General features: G+C 39.0%; 1 protein-coding gene across 1 annotated transcript; it reads left to right on the forward strand.

The window, feature by feature from the left end:
- Positions 1–265: 265 nt before the first annotated feature.
- On the forward strand, positions 266–18596 carry LOC119479629 (speckle-type POZ protein). Its single transcript, XM_037755429.1, has 10 exons — positions 266–392; positions 9569–9772; positions 9848–9969; positions 11668–11819; positions 11937–12064; positions 12148–12325; positions 12499–12554; positions 14454–14576; positions 15799–15941; positions 16859–18596. Exons 2-10 carry the CDS (start codon positions 9695–9697, stop codon positions 17001–17003), a joined length of 1125 nt encoding a protein of 374 aa, XP_037611357.1. The 5' UTR covers positions 266–392; positions 9569–9694; the 3' UTR covers positions 17004–18596.
- The last annotated feature ends 540 nt before the right edge of the window (positions 18597–19136 follow it).

Raw genomic sequence — 19136 nt, forward strand, 5'->3', positions numbered from 1 at the left:
GATTAGTTTTCAAAGGTGGAAAAAATTAAATACTCACCCCAGCATCCATGTGAATGAACAATATGGCATAACAGAATAGTGATTAATTTAATAAATAAATAAATAATAGATAGTTATTAATGTAATACAAATAAATAATAAATAGTTACTAATTTAATAAATAAATAATAAATTTCACCTATTACAAAATGCAATGAAGACAAGAAATGAATATATAATAATATACCATGTTATTAATGGGCTGTGTTGCTCCTCCCAGACAGCAGGGGGCGCTCCTCAGGAGACTCATCATGTCTGCCAGCTCTTACACAGACAGCTAGCCTCTAGCCTGCGAGCTAACACAACAACAGGAGATCCCGGACAACTAGCGTCACAATCTAACCAACACAAAGGTAAGCGCGTCGATAAATACAACAGAAAGCACTAATATATAAACGTAAGACTTGAAATCACACCACGAAGGCTGCTGTGTCGTATTTTAGTCGCAGTTTTTACCACAATTCCCCCAAAACGACCTTTTTGTTTGGCTCAGCTAACTCAGCTAGCTCGATCAGTTAGCTGGCGTGCTATCTGGGATTATTTATATGTGTTTTAAATGTATCACAACTTGTCTTCAATGTATGGGATTTATTTTCCTGAATGAGCATACTGGTGTAGTTAAAGTACAGATCCAATTCAGAGTAAGATAGCATTGATTATCTGTATTAGCAGGTTAACGTTAACTACCTGTCACCGCCTACAGGTAAAGTATGAGGGTAGTTTCACTCCACAGCATCCTCTGTTACTATTAAAAGATTAGTAGGTTAACTAAATAGAAACACATTGAATATGGCTAACTGTTATTTAACATTATTATTATATCTAATATATGTTCCCCCAACAAAACATACAACATATTTGTGGTTAATAGAGTGAGGAACAAGTGGAGGCATGTCCTGGGCTGTCATACTTTTTCATTATAGGGACATTTAATGGACTGTTGTTGATCATTTAATGTCCTGTAGTTGATCATTTAATGTCCTGTAGTTGATCATTTAATGAACTGCAGTTGATCATTTAATGTTCTGTAGTTGATCATTTAATGTTCTGTAGTTGATCATTCAATGTACTGTAGTTGATCATTTAATGTACTGTAGTTGATCATTTAATGTACTGTAGTTGATCATTTAATGTACTGTAGTTGATCATACTGTAGTTGATCATTTAATGTACTGTAGTTGATCATACTGTAGTTGATCATTTAATGTACTGTAGTTGATCTGTAGTTGATCATTTAATGTACTGTAGTTGATCATACTGTAGTTGATCATTTAATGTTCTGTAGTTGATCATTTAATGTACTGTAGTTGATCTGTAGTTGATCATTTAATGTACTGTAGTTGATCTGTAGTTGATCATTTAATGTACTGTAGTTGATCATACTGTAGTTGATCATTTAATGTACTGTAGTTGATCATTTAATGTACTGTAGTTGATCCTTAGTTGATCATTTAATGTACTGTAGTTGATCCTTAGTTGATCATTTAATGTACTGTAGTTGATCTGTAGTTGATCATTTAATGTACTGTAGTTGATCATACTGTAGTTGATCATTTAATGTTCTGTAGTTGATCATTTAATGTACTGTAGTTGATCCTTAGTTGATCATTTAATGTACTGTAGTTGATCATTTAATGTACTGTAGTTGATCTGTAGTTGATCATTTAATGTACTGTAATTGATCATTTAATGTACTGTAGTTGATCTGTAGTTGATCATTTAATGTACTGTAGTTGATCATTTAATGTACTGTAGTTGATCATTTAATGTACTGTAGTTGATCTGTAGTTGATCATTTAATGTACTGTAATTGATCATACTGTAGTTGATCATGTAATGTAATGTAGTTGATCCTTAGTTGATCATTTAATGTGCTGTAGTTGATCTTTAGTTGATCATTTAATGTTCTGTAGTTGATCATTTAATGTAGTATGTTTAAGTAAGCCTTGTTGTTATGGTCTTGTTTTCTCAAGCTGCCCACAAACCGGTGAGTTGAGCAGCTATCATTTATAATTGTTTGAGTAGAAAGTGATAAAATAGATTAAGTATGACCCTGAAGGAGTGATTAGTGCTGTCTTCTCAATATTGAGAAGTACATGTGGTATGAATGAGTCACTGGGAAACACAGCAGTGATATCACTTATGATGTCTTCTCACCGAAAGTTGATTTTCTGCATCTGTCATGTTGGTATCCGAGGAAAGATTAAATCAGCAGCAACTGGACTTGGTTTAGGTTCTTGAAGATGTTTCACTTCTCATCCGAAAAGCTTCTTCAGTTCTGGCTGAATGGTAGGGGAACCCAGGAATTGAGCCAGAACTGAAGACACTTTTCGGATGAGAAGTGAAACGTCTTCAAGAACCTAAACCAAGTCCAGTTGCTGCTGATCTAACCTTTCCTCGGATACCATGACCTGGATGACTGAGAACCTTCACAAACATATGTCATGCTGGTGGTGAGCACAGTAACATTAGTATCTTTATGAAGATTAGGATGTCTTGGAGAAGGGTTAATTCAACTTAATACAAAATGTTTAGTTTGTGGTGTTATAAGTGATAACATCATATCGTAATGATTTGTGATTGACCACAAATGTAACCTTTGAGGCGAGGCTTGGCTTATCTTGCTGTACTCGCAGTCTCTACTTGTCTTTTTGCTATATTTTTTTGCCTAATATTGAAAGTCAAAGTGCTGCCATGCAGCAGATTTAAAATGGTCCTCAATCTATGTTTTCCCTGAGTCTATCTCTTTGCCTTCCAGATATACTGAGCACACTTAACTCAGTTTAGCTGAGCTCTCCTTTGGTGTCATGATGACTCAAAGTAAAATCCACTGCTTCTGCGCCTTTTGTCCACAGTGTAAAAGAAGAAGTGTAATTTGGAAAACGATGGCTTAAACCTGCAGTAGGCAGAATGTTACTTAATTTATGAGCACATCTCTGGTGAACACAAGATTTAAAGTGGCAATTGTTAACAATCAGAGTGCTGGGCAGCCACTGTTTTTTTATTGTTATTTGATTACTTGCCCCATCCTTGAAGAGCACCTATTTTCTCACGTTAACATTAACAACACAGAGTTTCTTGACACAGTGCAGCACTCCCAATTTTTTCTTGATTTCTTATGACGTTAGTCGACTAAGAATTTCTGCCCCAGAAATTACAATATTTTTGTGAGTTTATTATTCATGATGACAGTTGTCTTTCCTAAGGATAATTTCCTGTTGCAACTTCCGAGAAAAGCAAAACCCCTGATTCATGATAAAGCTCACATTAAACAAATTGAAAAATAGTATTAGTGTAGTTCCACTGCTACTAAGATGTCAGATACCCCCCCCTTTTTTTAAAGCTTTAATAACTGAACCTGGAGTGTTTGCCCTTAGAGATCAACAGTCAAGTGTAGCTGTTGGTAAGTTGTGAGCCAGGTGACTGGAGACATTAGATATGCATTGAGGTCCCTCCTCCCTTTAACCTCCCGTGCCTGGCGAAGTGAGGAGGGTTTTAGTGAGGAAGTACAGGGAGGAGGAGAAGCCTGGGTGCTAATGCTTTTTTTGCCCGCTCAAATCCCCTTCAATGTAATTGTGGGTCTGCACAAAGTCGGGGATGAGAGCGAGGCAAGCTGATCGCTGTAGCAAAATCAATAGTTCATACCTCTCTGAGATTGAGTTTTTAGGGAAGGAGGAGCACCCATGACCAAGGGCAGAATATGAAATCAGTCCCACAGAGGCCCAACGTGCGCTGTGCAATCGATCCCCAGTCCCTGTACCAATTATAGTTTTAAGGTTTGTCTGTGGCTTACTGCAGTCCTCAAAGACCAAAGCTTTGGAAATAGACATTGTGTTCACTGACACTTCGACAAGGGTTGCAATTTTTTCATCCCCCGTGGAAGTTGCCGTCTGAAATGCCTCCATACCTCCAGTCTTTAATTTAGAGCAGAGATTGATTTCTTTTTTTTTTTTTCCAGTCGGAGGAGTGAAATGTCAAGAAAAAAAGTATTGTGGCCATAACTGCCACCTCATGTATCATATCTCTACAGATATACATTCATACATTTTAATTCAATGAGGCTACTTCTCACTAAGATTGCGATGATCGAACAGTTCATAGATTGTTTACCTTTCTTCTACCATCTCCTAGATTTTGAATAGATTTTTGGTGGATTTAGTTTACAGCCCTTAGCATTTAAATAAAACACAGATAATCAATGTACTGTATATTGGTGATAATAAGTGTACAGATTGTCTGGTGAAAGTTCTGCTGACGAGAATTTATCATGCTTCCTTTGACCTGTGCTGGTGGTAGTTTGTGTTTTGTTTTTGGAAACTGAAGTGACTTTGATCGATCTTCCAGAGTTTGGTCGTTGTAGGTTGTTACCAATTGCAAGTCATGCGAAAGGAGAGAAAAACTTAAAGTTGTAACCTTTAAGATTTCATTCCTGGTTGATTTGGTTACCCGGCTGAGGAGTTAGAGGTGTGTAGCCTACAGTTCACTGTGGCTGCTCCTTCTTGTTCTATTACTCACTTGCAAAAATTGAAGCTGATACGCCGTTAGAAAATGACGAAAATGACCATCGTCTTGTTTTGTAGATGCATTTTTGATGAACAATTTCTTAGCGTTTCCTGCTGCTTTTGTTGAATGCTTTAAATGTGAAGCAGCAGCAGTAGAAATGTTACGAGCTGCAATGATTAGTCGACTAATCAAATTAGTCGATCGACAGAAAAATAACCGGCAACTATTTTGATAATTAATTCATCTTTCCTTTTTCATACAAAAATGGCAGAACATCCTGTTTTCAGCCTCTCAAATATGGAGATTCCCTGCTTTTCATTGTGTTATATCATATAACTGAATATCTTTGGGTTTTGGTTTGACAAAACAAGACATTTAAAGACATCTCTTTGGACTTTGAGAAACTGGGATGGACATTTTTCACTATTTTCTGACATTTTATAGACCAAACGATCAATCTGTTAATCTAGAAAATAGTCGGCAGATTACTCGATAATGAAAATAATCATTATTTGCAGCCCTAGAGATGCTCAGTTTGCATTAGCAGTGACTTAATATTGCACTGACACATTGTAAAGAAAGTGAGCGGTAAACAGTGAGGCTGTTATCAGTGTAATAAATTGCACTGGATTACATACATGTATAGTTTTCTTGAGAATCTGCCATGCTTTGGTAGGCAATCTGAATATAGTCCGGGAATGGTGGACTCTGCCACTACCAATAAAAACTTCAATATAGAAAGATAATTACTGAATGTAAATACTTTGAATTGCTATTGCATAGACTGTATATAAGAAGTGGATGTAGGAAACTCATGTTTACAATGTTTACTGAAGTAATAAATCAAGTGAGAAGTAGGTTCATTTTCTCATAGACTTCTATACAAACAGACTTGTTTTTGCAACCGTAGGAGTCTCCCCCTGCTGGCTATTAGAAAGAATGCAAGTTTAAGGCACTTTGCTTCACTTCTCAGACCCGGAGTTGGCCGCTGAGCTATTGCAGATTATGCAGGATTTTAATATAACGATCTATGGCTGACACGTGTTCGGCTATTTCACTACCTACCTGTTCAGAAATCTGTGTGTAGTTCACATCCCAGTCCATGGGCAGTTGAGGTTGAAGCTGTTGCGTGTTGGGACTGTTTCAGTGCAGCGTGCGTCTTCATCATCTGTCCAAGAATCTGTATTTGATTTCTCTCTCATACCTCTTTTTGATTTCCTTTTGTCTCCATCTAACCACAATTTTGTGGCAATTTATCTCTTGGAATGGTTCCACAGACAGTGGCCCATATTTCATTCGCCACCTGTTTTTCCATTTGGCTTCTCTATCGCTTTACTTTTCATTTTCTTTCCCCGTACCCCCTCCCTTTACCTTCGTCTCTGTCCATCTTACCAGCTGCTACTGTTAAAGAATCAAGAAGATTGGTGGGTCTCCATTCATTGGATTTTTTTATAGACAGCCTTGAAACTGGGCTTAACCAAGCTTCAGATATGGATTGTTTTGTGTTGGTGGTAACACAACAGTACTTGCCAACCCTCCTGATTTCATTGCCCTCTCCTGGTTCCTCCCGGGGTCACAATTCTCCAGTATTTCTCCCGATTGACAGCAAATTTTAAATTTTTTTCCTTTTGGTTATCTTTAGCCTGTTTCTGGAACTGAACATTGTGTATAATCCCTACTGTTTCCACCCGGACGACAATAGAGTGAAACCAACTGTAATTTCCCGGCGGAAGAGAGCATTCTACGCTCACGACACAGCGCAGTTTGAGCTCATGTTTAAGCAGCGCTCGCCGCAGCGCCCAAAGCTGGGCTCTGCTCGATGCACCGAAAAGCCACCGAAAAGCCACCGAAAAGCCACCGTGGCGCGGCGCAAGCCGTTAGAAATAACTTGTTTCAGAGCGCAGTGGTGCCGTTGTCGCGTTGTGTCTTAAAGGACCTTCAGTGAGTGAGAGAAGGAGAGAGAAATGGAGAGTACTAAGAGAAAGAACTGCTCAAGCAGCAGCAAAAATAAATAAAGAATGAATATTAGTTTATTTTGTTATTTTCACTCTTTTAAAGCCACCAGAATGCAGGAAACAAAGTCTCTGAAACTCAAATTTGTAATCATAATTAAGAATTCTCAACTTGCCCAAAACGACCGATTTTATGACACACTCAGAATTCTGACAATCAAATAAAATGTGATTTGTGGAGGCTGTAAGTTTGCTGTAGTGTTGAAAAATGTTTATCTCAAGGGTGAAGAAAACATTAGTTCATATCGTTATGCCGCTAATGTCAGTTAAAGTCTGTTGTAAAATGTGTCATGCATTCAGTTTAAAGTCTGTTCAGATGTTTCAGTTCACACGGCCTCTGAGCAGCATCACTGTCAATGTATCACCTCCATTCAGTGTAATCATCAGGAGCAGAGAGCTCAGCTCCCAGCCGTCACTATTTGTTACGCTGCATTTTGACCCAAATTGAATTTATGGATGAAGACATTAAAGGCTCTGGGTGTGAGAGGAAGGTAGAGACGGATGAAGGGTTAGAGGAATGGCGAAATAGAAAAATACTGGTGGTGAAATAGAAAAAAAGATATTGAACAGTGGAAAAAGAATTGGCCACAGATTAACAGTATGAGGGCCAAGAAAGAAACGGACTAGTATTATATAGGAGTGAAAAACATTGTGAATTGTTCAGCCGCTGACCTTGCAGCAAGATGAAAAAGGCTTATGAATCTGGCATTGTGTCAAGATGGTGTCCAGTGCTGGGTAATGTGTCCTTATCCGCCACAAAAGGTGTAGAAAAGAGGACAATATAATACCTTTATCACATAATTAAGTATTGACACTGACTTTAATGTATCTGAGGCAAACCACTAGTTTTATCTTACTGCTACTGAAACCATGTCAGCTCCTCTCAAGTGCTATATTGGGAATTATTTTCCTGTATGTGTCTGGGAAAATGATGTCTGTTCATGCTGCTAATATGGGTTTAATAATATATATTTTTTTATAGCAAACCAGATGTACCATTTTCATGGTGTTATGTCTTCATGCTCCATCATTTGTCAAGTGCAATCTAATATGAAAGGCTAGCGCACATTGTGTTTGTTTTACTGATGAGAGGGGGAAAAAAGCGAGAGCCTCTTAACACTGCCTAAATGCATTTATTTGGTCTCATTTCTAAAGTATTTAACATGTGTGTTTTCAATAACATGAATGAAATTAAGTTGTGATTTATCAAATGCATATATACATGTATATTTGAAATGGCTGGTTTATCTATTCAAGAGTCTAAGAAATGGCAGTGAAATGGTCAGCAACCTTCATTTACACACCGATTCGCTCTTCTCACAGTTTATAGATAGGGCCTTTTGTAAATTGGGTCACGATGGTTTGTCATCAGGAAATAAGTTTGAGAAACACTGGATTAATACACTGTGATGATCTAGCGAATATTTACGGCAGCAGGACTGTGTACGACTCCCTCATATCAGCTATATCAGTCCTTAGCTATACAGGCAAGACATTGTTTGTTTTGGTGTTTTGATGACAATAACAGAAATATAGATATACACCGATCAGCCATAACATTAAGACCACTGACAGGTGAAGGTGAATAACATTGACTACCTCGTTACAATGGCACCTGGCAGTGGGGGGGATATATTAGACAGCAAGTGAACATTTTGAACTTTGTGTTGGAAGCAGAAAAAATGGGCATGCGTAAGGATGTGAGCGACTTTAACAAGGGCCAAATAATGATGGCTAGACGACTGGGTCAGAGCATCTCCAAAACTGCAGCTCTTGTGGGATGTTCCCGGTCTGCAGTGGTCAGGACCTACCAAAAGTGGTCCAAGGAAGGAGAACCGGAGAACCGGCGACAGGGCTAAGGCTCATTGATGCACGTGGGGAGCGAAGGCTGGCCCGTGTTGTCCGATCCAATAGAAGAGCTACTGTAGCTCAAATTGCTGAAAAAGTTAATGCCGGTTCCGATCGAAAGGTGTCAGAACACACAGTGCATCACAGTTTGTTGCGTATAGGGCTGCGTAGCCGCAGCCCGGTCAGGGTGCCCTGGCTGTCCTAATGTTATGGCTGATCGGTGTGTATTCATAATATATCACAAGTCTTATCCTTTTAATATGAAGATTTCACATTTGTGGGAGATTTCTTGGTTCCAGTAGATTAAAATGTCGGTCACAAAGCTGCAATGATTAGTGTGATTTTAATGTTGTTTTCTTGTCAACTCTTGTAGTTCAATACAGTTTATTGTTGCCATTTATAAACTGTTAAAATACTGTAGCTATAGCGCTGTGTTTTCAAGGTTTAGTTTTACATTTCTTGATAGTTACATTTCACGGCGTCATGGCATCTCCTATAATTTCCATCCAAAGGAACTCTGTATCTAAGAGAAGAAGATAAAAGTCAGAATTTTATATAGTACATTGGATATTTTGTGGCATTAGATGGTCACAAAGAGGCAGGCCTCAGGACTGAATAACCAACATGCAGTATGTGCACTTGCTGTTGAAGTTTGTTAGAGTTTGTGTGTATCTAGAGGAGAGAAGTGTGCGTCAGAAATCTGCAGAGCCTTCCTGTGACTGTGTGACTTGAAGGTAATTTGGGAACCTTGGATTTGGCCAGTGGCTCCATCCCCCACCACAGTCCTTGGAGGCAGCTTGTTTATTTACAGTTCATTTTGGAGACTTAATTGCAATTGCAGCGGCTATTGATCTTTAGAACAGGTATGGGCCATCGATCTCCTGCTGTCCCCCAATGGGTCAGGGACAATTCATCTAGCCACAACACCACAAACCTCAATAGCAGGCAGCGGGGCTGCATGAATTAAATGATATTGAATCTTAACTGGATTAATGAAAGACCCAGTGCCTGTGTGTTGCATCACAATGAGCTTTTTTGAAAATGGTTTTCTGTGATTGCCTTCCTCTATGTTAGAAGTGAAATGTGTTTCAGGCTAAACAGGATTTTCAAGGATTTAAATTCTAGTCTGATTAACTAATCATCACACCCATTTTGTCTGTTTCTAGGGGGCATACTGCTTCCATCTGGCGTGTACTGATGCAGATGGACGTCAGGACTGAACATTGACGAGTGGAAGTGACGGATTCCTTCTCCTCACCCTCTTGCCCCCGACATCTTCTGTCACGCTGGCAATGTCAAGAGTCCCGAGTCCCCCTCCCCCTGCGGAAATGTCCAGCGGGCCCGTGGCCGAGAGCTGGTGTTACACACAGGTAAAATGACCACCAACACTGTTATCTTTAATCTCAAATAAATCAGCTCACACTGAACATCTTGTCCTTTGCCAGATCAAAGTGGTGAAGTTCTCTTACATGTGGACCATCAACAACTTCAGCTTCTGTCGTGAGGAGATGGGCGAGGTCATCAAGAGCTCCACCTTCTCTTCTGGGGCCAATGACAAGCTGAAATGGTGGGTGGGAGAGAGAGCTGCTCCGTTTCATTATATTCTAATATCTAGTATTGTCTTACTGCAGTGGACAGGAAGTGGACAGTTGAGAAACATCTAGAAAGTCCCACTCTGTCTGATTACTGACTGTTAGTACTTGCATTCTGTCCGTTGAGGTTATTATTAGGGCTGTCAAGCGATTAAAATATTTAATCACGATTAATCGCACGGTTGTCCATGATTAATCACAACTAATCACAAATGAATTGCACATTTTTTATCTGTTCAAAATGTCCCTTAAAGGGAGATTTGTCAAGTATTTAATACTCTTATCAACATGGGAGTGGGCAAATATGCTGCTTTATGCAAATGTATATATATATATATATATATATATATTTATTATTGGAAATCAGGTAACAACACAAAACAATGAAAAATATTGTCCAGAAACCCTCACAGGTACTGCATTTAGCATAAAAAATATGCTCAAATCATAACATGGCAAACTGCAGCCCAACAGGCAACAACAGCTGTCAGTGTGTCAGTGTGCTGACTTGACTATGACTTGCCCCAAACTGCATGTGATTATCATAAAGTGGACATGTCTGTAAAGGGGAGACTCGTGGGTACCCAGAGAACCCATTTTCATTCACATAGCGTAAGTTTGGAGCGTTATTTAGCCTCCTTCGTTACAAGCTTGTATGACATGGTTGGTACCAATGGATTCCTTTGGTTTTCTAGTTTCTTAGGATACCAGTATCTTCACTCCAGCTTCAAAAACTGAGCCTGCTACAACCCCTGGAAAATCAATTTCATTAATGCGTTAAAGTAATTAGTGGCGTTATAAAACAATTTGCTTTAAGGCGTTATTATCGCGTTAAATTTGACAGCCCTAACGTTTACAAAATAACATTTCTTTCTTTCAATGGTCAGACTTTTTTTTCTTGATGCTCAATAATGAATCAAACAGTAACTGTACAGTGAAAATATTTAGTTTTGCCCAACAACACTCAGAACACATCCATCTACTCACACAAAGAACAAACACACAAGCGACCACAGCCGACTTCAGAAAATATATTCTAAATTATGGATAAATAAAGTTAAAATTATAGACAACAATGCAGAGGAAATATCTACAATACACCTTAATAGTAACAGAAAGTCGAGAGATAAAGGTAATAGTAAATTGATAAATAGGATAGAAAAATAAATAAATAAATAAATAAATAAAATACTACTGATAATAATAATTATATATATAAAATAAAAAATAGCTACTTGGAGATACTGTAGTGGGTTTCTCAAAAAATGTCAAGAGGTGGAGCCACATCTTGTAAAATGTACCCTCTGTTACTCGGGTAGTATAACGGATTTTCTCTAGATTCATACAGGACATAATGTCTCTAATCCTAAAATAACATTTCACAGCAGAACATGTTCATATAATTAGAATTGGTTTCCAGAGGGAAAAGTGTTTGAATGTCACTGACACAGAGATGTATCCAACCATAATAAAAATAAGTAATCTCTTCCTGCATTGGTCTTAATGGCATCTAATAAAGTCATTTTTATAATTAAAATTGTACCATAGCAAACAAAAGCATGAATAGTAGTCTCATCAGGAGTGATTTCCACCAGTAATAATTAATGAATAGATTATTACCTCCCATCCCTTTTACTAGAGATCTTAACTGTTGCACCCTCCACCACCATCAGGTGTTTGCGAGTTAATCCTAAAGGCCTGGATGAGGAGAGCAAAGACTACCTGTCTCTCTACCTGCTGCTGGTCAGCTGTCCGAAGGCCGAGGTGCGCGCCAAGTTCAAATTCTCCATCCTCAACGCCAAGGGAGAGGAGACCAAAGCCATGGGTGAGTCAACCTTTAACTGCAACAGAGACCATGAAAGAGTTTCTAGATGTTTTTAAAATCACACCTTTACCTATACTTACATTTTTTGTGACTTGTGTGTGTCCCGGCTGTCTGCAGAAAGCCAGAGAGCGTATCGCTTTGTCCAGGGGAAAGACTGGGGCTTTAAAAAGTTCATCCGAAGAGACTTCCTCCTAGATGAGGCCAACGGTCTTCTACCTGACGACAAGCTCACGCTCTTCTGCGAGGTACACTGCCTTGTCCTTGCACCTTTTCTCATTTACAATTCAGTTTTGGAGTATTGCATTTCATTTAATTGTCCCTTCCTCAGGTGAGTGTGGTGCAGGACTCGGTCAACATATCCGGGCAGAACACCATGAACATGGTGAAGGTGCCTGACTGCCGGCTAGCAGATGAGCTGGGGGGCCTGTGGGAGAACTCGCGCTTCACAGACTGCTCCCTGTGTGTGGCTGGACAGGAGTTTCAGGCCCACAAAGCCATCCTGGCAGGTACAGACACGAGTCAGACACACCCCACGTATTTTCTTTGTTCCTCCAGTTTAAACAAATGCTCGACTGTGTGTGTGAGTGTGTGTGTGTTTGCCCTCTGACTGTTGCTTGATCCCACAATTACTCATACATTAACATTTTGTCCTAACATCTCTCCATATCACTGCTTTCAGCACGTTCCCCTGTATTCAGCGCCATGTTTGAGCACGAGATGGAAGAGAGCAAAAAGGTGAGCCCACGGTCCCAAAGCTTTTTTGATTTCTAGGAATAAATTTGTTTTGTTACTCCGTGGCTCAGCTGCTCAGGTTTTTTCCCCGGCTGTGTTGAGGGGTTAAAGTGAGTGAAGGATTGTGTGCTGTCAAACGGCTGCAGCACAGAGCTGTTTGGCGAAACTGAATGATAGCGCACCTGAAATGAAATTGTCCTGCCGTACTTGGGGGTCAGGATTCATCCTTCACTGACAAGGCTGCAGAAGCAGAGAATTGCTTTTTTTCCATCTGCGCACATGTGACTGTAAGAAATGAAATTGCAGGAGAAGCTGCCCAGTTTTTTTTTTTTTTTTTTTTTTTAAACCAAGGCCATTTTAGATTTTATGTTGCAAACCTTTTGAAAGATTAAGACGCTTCATTCTCATTAAAATATTTAAAATGTAGAGTAGATTTTGTCTGAAAAGCAATAGAGCATTGTGAGGGATTTGTTGGCAGAAATGGAATATAATATTCATAACTATGGTTTCATTAGTGTATAATCACCTGAAACTAAGAATCGTGTTTCATTAGCTTAGAATGAGCACAAACCCTATACACTTAATTCACACGTCAATATATTTTTTCAAACTGTTGTTTTTGTCATCAGTACTTTCACACAGAACGCACAATATATTTTTCCAGAACAAGACTGTTTTTTCTGAGCTTTCGCACCGTGAATAAAGGCATCAACCAATCATATTGTGCGGAACATACAAATACACTACAGTGTACAACGACACAGAGGCTCCATAGTCTGAACCAAGACGGCAAACTTTATTACTCCATTACAACCTTGACAAAGGCAGCCCAGACCAGATCCCCTCCTTCCATTCTTACCTTTCACAGTAAAAGCCTGAGACATATATACTGCGTAACTCTTTGCCAGATGCAAATTCACTCAGAGCATTTCACTAAAAGGAAACTAAAATAGCTGACAGTAGTTTAGGCTATACAACAATTTACCTCAGACAGACTGCCAGACGATGCTGCTCTGGGGCAATAGGATCCAGGTAGTTGGTCCTCTGCCATCGCTGCCAGTATGAATAGTTTTGATGAAATAATATATATATATATATAAATATATATATATATATATATATATATATATATATATATATATATATATATATATATATATATATATATAAATATATATAAATATATATATATATATATAAATATATATAAATATATATATATATATATATAAATATATATATATATATATATATATATATATATATATATATATATATATATATATATATATATAAATATATATATATATATATATATATATAAATATATATAAATATATATAATATATATAATATATATATATAAATGACGAAATATTCGCAGGCAAGTATTTTGCATTTTTGTGTTTATTTGTCTCGCAATTACAGGGAATCCTGTCTTATCAAATTCCAATTAAATTGAGAACTGTCTTTTGCTGCAGGGTTACTTTAAGTGCATATACTTGAATTTGATACTTTTAAACCAGAAGCATCAATCAAGTAGTTTAACTTGGTGTGGTTACTAGTGTTTGGTTTAATGTTGCAAGAGTATTTAATTTGTAGTCCTTAAAGTAGTCATTATATAATAACTTATTATTCTATTTAAATAAACAGCATGAATTGACTTCAACAACTGTGTTGAGATTTACAGCCCCATAGATATGTTCTTTCTTATATACCCTAATATAATACTGCATACTCTACATTTCCTAAACATCAGCATTACAAATAACTGTTGTATTTATGGCATAATGTAAAAACTTGATGAGATAATTGGCAGGTATCATACATACTGTAGTTGAGGCTCATGTCATGGTGAAGTGCTTGAATCTAACGTCCTTATTCCTTGTCTGTTTCTGTCAGAACCGTGTGGAGATCAACGATGTGGAGCCGGAGGTTTTCAAAGAGATGATGTGCTTCATTTACACAGACAAGGCTCCCAACCTGGACAAGATGGCTGATGACTTGCTGGCTGCAGCTGACAAAGTAATATAACAATTCAACTATATTGAGACAATGTCACTTGATAGATAGAATCTGTTGATTTAGGCTGTTTGACTCTGGGTGTTTTAATTCTACTGATTTTATGGTGTCAATGTCGTTAATACTGCAGTCAGCACCATACTTTACTACAGATCTTAAAGGGCGTGTCCATTATTTTAGGTTATTATATCTTTCTGTAGCTTCCCAGTGATGTTCCTTATGTGTTCAAATCCGAATATTCAAATTTTGGTCAAAGTATTATTTTTTTTATTGTCAAAATGCGATTTTTTTCTCAGCAAGCCCTCTAAAAACTTTTTCCCACTTGACCTGACGCAGGTTTCTGCATGACGACGCTGCTACACGTACAATATATATAAATCCTTATAATCAGTGTATTAACGTTACATACAGTAACTCAGTACTCACTACTGCTGTGTGGTCGCCACTTAAGTTCGGATCCGAAAGTCACACAATAACACAAACAAACTAACCGATCGATGCAGCGGTAGACCAGCAACTTCTGTGTTCTGCGAGGTAAAATTACTGTCTTTGTGAATGGAGTCTGGTGGCTTTGAAGACAGCGATATAATGGCTTCAGTTCCCTGTTGGAAAGGCCTGCGTACACTTAAACTGATATTGATTTCTTTAGGTGGCTAAAATACTTTTTTCTGCTGCTCCCGTCCACAGCCGCTTTACCTCGCCGTCAGACAGCTCTTTTTGAGGGGGGAACTGAAGCCGATATATCACTCTCTTCAAAGCCACCAGACTACATTCACAAAAATAGTAATTTTACATTGCAGAATGAGGGAGTATATACGTCGCAGATGGACCCGCCCTTTAATATTGCTGTCTTAGTCTTTAATGTGATGAGAGTTGTGTATTATTTTGTTGGCAGCATACACTGTGAGCTTTCAGATATTCCCACAGCTAAAGGTAATAAGATGGATTAAGTGCACAGTAGCCACTCAACCAATTAGCCCAGTAAGCCATCGGGATTTCAAGAAACAGTTTGATGATTTCACACTGATCTCACACCTCTATGACACCGAATGAGAGACTGACTTTGAAACACAGTTTCATTTTGGATGGTCTTCGTTAGAGGTGGGACATCAAAGACTGACGTTTCACAGTCATTTTGAACGCTAAACTGATGTTTGCCTGTCACAGCACATGAATACTGATGAAGACCGACGTGTGTGCTGATCTTGTGTCCTCTCTCTGTCAGTATGCTCTGGAGAGACTGAAGGTCATGTGCGAGGACGCGTTGTGCACAAGTCTGTCTGTGGAAAATGCTGCTGAGATCCTCATCCTGGCTGACCTGCACAGCGCCGACCAGCTCAAAACACAGGCTGTCGACTTCATCAACTAGTGAGTCCACACGTCATCAGTTATAATCAGGTCTCCAGGACCTTTTCACAGACTCACCGAATCCTCAAGACGTCACTGAACAGTTTTTCTCTGTTGTTGTGTCCATGTCTTCTTTATCTCGGCATCGTTACTGACGTTTCCCAGGACTGAGTCCCACCCTCTCGCCTCATCCCCTGGTGTCACAGTTAATTATTTAATTTCACATGTCCCCTCATGGAGTGGTCTGTCTGATATTATTAAACCCTGTCGAGGCTTTTCAGAAGGATCAGGGCAACCTGACTCCTCACTATCTGCTGTCACCTCATCTGTTGACTCAGATGAATGTGTGCTAATAACTCTGAACGTGTGTCTGTACTGATGTTCAGCTCGCACATATTCCTTCAGATTATATTACCCTCCCACAACTGCAAATGATTCATCATTTATATTTATAGATCTGAAACAGTCAGTCGATTAATCCGTTAGTTGATTGATAGAATCAGCACCAATTATGAAGACTGATCAAGTCATTTTTCAAACAAAAATGCCCCAAATTCTCTAGTTCCAGCTTTTCAATTGTGAGGATTTGCTGCTTTTCTTTGTCTTATGTTAGTGATTCCCCTCCGACATGTCACATGATAAATAATAGAGGTTCATGTGAACTTGAAGATTCTCTGTAGGAGCTGGTGGTACGCCAATGCTCTCTCCATTAAAAAATGGTCTGATCTTGTGAACACGTGATTGTGTAGTCCTCGAATATAAGACGACTCCTACTTTTTTCTAACGTAATTTCTAGAAAGAAATATATATGGCCAATATGGTAATCAAGAAAAGAATCTTCAGATTAATCGATAATGAATGTAGATGCAGTCCTATATATTTATTTCTATCAATCAATTTTCCCTAAATTAAAATTTGTTTTTGTTTCCGTCCTCCAGCCATGCTGCTGAGGTGATGGAGACAGCAGGTTGGAAGTCCATGGTGGCGTCTCATCCACACCTGGTGGCCGAAGCGTACCGCTCCCTGGCTTCAGCCCAGTGCCCTTTCCTCGGACCCCCGCGCAAGCGCCTCAAACAATCTTAACAGCAAGACGTCTACACTCATGCATACACACACACATGCATATACATACAAAGACACACAGATCCCCCCTCACACAGGGACAACCTATCCCCTTGCTGTTACCTACTACACTACCTACAGCCTCCCCCCTGAATCTCCCCCTTCTGCCCCATCCAAACCTGCTGTATTTAGTCTCTTCTAAAGATGGAGGGAAGACGAAGGAGGAGGAAGAGGAGGTGGAAGAGCGGGGCAGGTGGGCTTGTGAAGTGGATGTTTGTTGTTTACAAAAAAAACCACAACACCCCTCCCCCTTTTCTCCTCGGCTCTGGCTTAGTGAGGTCTGACATTGTGCTCTTTTCCGTGTGTGAAAGATAAATCCCTCGACATCCTGGTAGTTCCTACTTTGGAATCCGTTCGGGAGGAAGGACTGGACACGACAACTCAAAAAGAGCCAACTGTCTGGAAATTTGGAGGTTTAAAGGACAAGTGCAGATAAATTAAGTCTTTACTGTCTATTTTATCATAGGGCTTCTTTTTGCTCCGTTCTTAGTGTTTGGAGTAGAGCAATCGGAGAAGCCCCCAAACTAATGGACACGTGAGGGACTGAAGAAGAAGAAGAAGAAGAAGTGGGCCTGTTAGACACAAACTAGAAGTCCCCCCCCCACCCTGAGAAAGACAACCAAGGGCTAGTCAAAAAAGCAGATATGGGACAAACTCATCATTAATTCTCCCAAAGAAAGTTGGGAAAACATTGCACTAAAGTCACAGGTCACCCCTCGTCAACCCTTACCAGCAGTAAAGTAGAAATACTGTAGGCAAGCACACATTGAAGCAAGCTTCATGGACTAAAGACCCAGCTGGACCACTAAGAACAAGTACCCTTTAAGAAGATTTATCAGCAAGTGACAGAAACAACACACGTACTCCCGTATAGAACTCTGCTTCATCTGCGTCCGTTTTCATTTTTTAAATAAAAAAACAGCATAGAGAGGATCCAGAAAATAGCAACGCACAACTGGATGTCATTCTTGGGGAAATTATATTTTGTGTGTGGATCCGTCTTTGTAGCCCTTGAGAGAAAAATAAAATCCAAGGTGTCATCGGACAAACCAACCAGGAGACAACAAATGGAGGCGAAAATGCTTTCAAGATAACATTAGGATTCAATCGGGCATGTTAATGTTCTTTTATGATGGATTTGTTTTTTTTTTTCCCTCAGAACTGTCATTTCTATTTTTTTCATAGGAATTTGTACAGACACTAGTGTTTTTGAAGCTGTGTAAACAAAAAGCATTTCGAACCGTGAAATTGAAAAACAAAAAAAGCGGACAGGTGTTTTCTTTGCAGGCATGAAGACTGAGGGGAAATGAAATTGAAATGAACACGTTTTAATGTTCAGAATAGACAGAATGTGAAAAAATGCACACCAAGGCAAACCACATGAAAAATACATTTGAAGTTATCAGTTTTAACCTGGTGGAAAATGATAATTGATAGAAGGAACCGTTGTTGTTTCTTTCCTGTAGATATTGCCGGTTATGAGAAGTGACACTTAGTTGTTGCCATTTTTTGTTCCCAAAAGATTAAACCACAACTATTTTGTATTGAATGCAATGCAAGCTTTGTCTGGTATTTTTGTATGAATTGTGTTTGTATTTATTATATTCAGCTGTCACATAAAACAACTGGCTTCTCAACAGGAATTGATTATGGGACTTCACAGAAACCAATCACACCTAAAGTGAAGACATTTCAGGGAGAAAGACAAGTGTTTTTATGACATTTAGTGTAATACTCAAACTATGTTTTAGAACAGGTTTATGTGGCATAAACCTAATTATGAACAGATCTGGGCGTCTCAGTTTGTTAGCCAGTATAATGTTTGTAGTCATCTCTTCAATCCCTAAATGCTTGCAGATGTAGTTAATTTTTTAGAGCTCTCAGTACTTAGTTACTGTAAGTAACTTTTAACTGGTGTTAATGAACTACATACGTAAATATACAAGTATTTGCAATGCTCGTCATCGCTGCCACCGTGGTCGGACTCCAGGTAAAATCTGACAAAATCATGCAGGTTCACCAGAAACTACTTCAGACTCCAGAGGGGCTTCCGGCAGCGACCAGCCCGCCGCGGACAGACCCAGATCCGGCTTC

Source organism: Sebastes umbrosus, chromosome 20, assembly GCF_015220745.1.
Source record: "Sebastes umbrosus isolate fSebUmb1 chromosome 20, fSebUmb1.pri, whole genome shotgun sequence".
Taxonomy (NCBI): Eukaryota; Metazoa; Chordata; class Actinopteri; order Perciformes; family Sebastidae; genus Sebastes; species Sebastes umbrosus.

Excerpts from the sequence above, each read along its gene's own strand:
- LOC119479629 (XM_037755429.1), top strand. The coding sequence starts at position 9,695 with ATGTCAAGAGTCCCGAGTCCCCCTCCCCCTGCGGAAATGTCCAGCGGG. Across the intron at positions 9,970-11,667 it reads GCCAATGACAAGCTGAAATG|GTGTTTGCGAGTTAATCCTA; the intron begins GTGGGTGGGAGA and ends CACCACCATCAG. Across the intron at positions 12,065-12,147 it reads AGCTCACGCTCTTCTGCGAG|GTGAGTGTGGTGCAGGACTC; the intron begins GTACACTGCCTT and ends TCCCTTCCTCAG.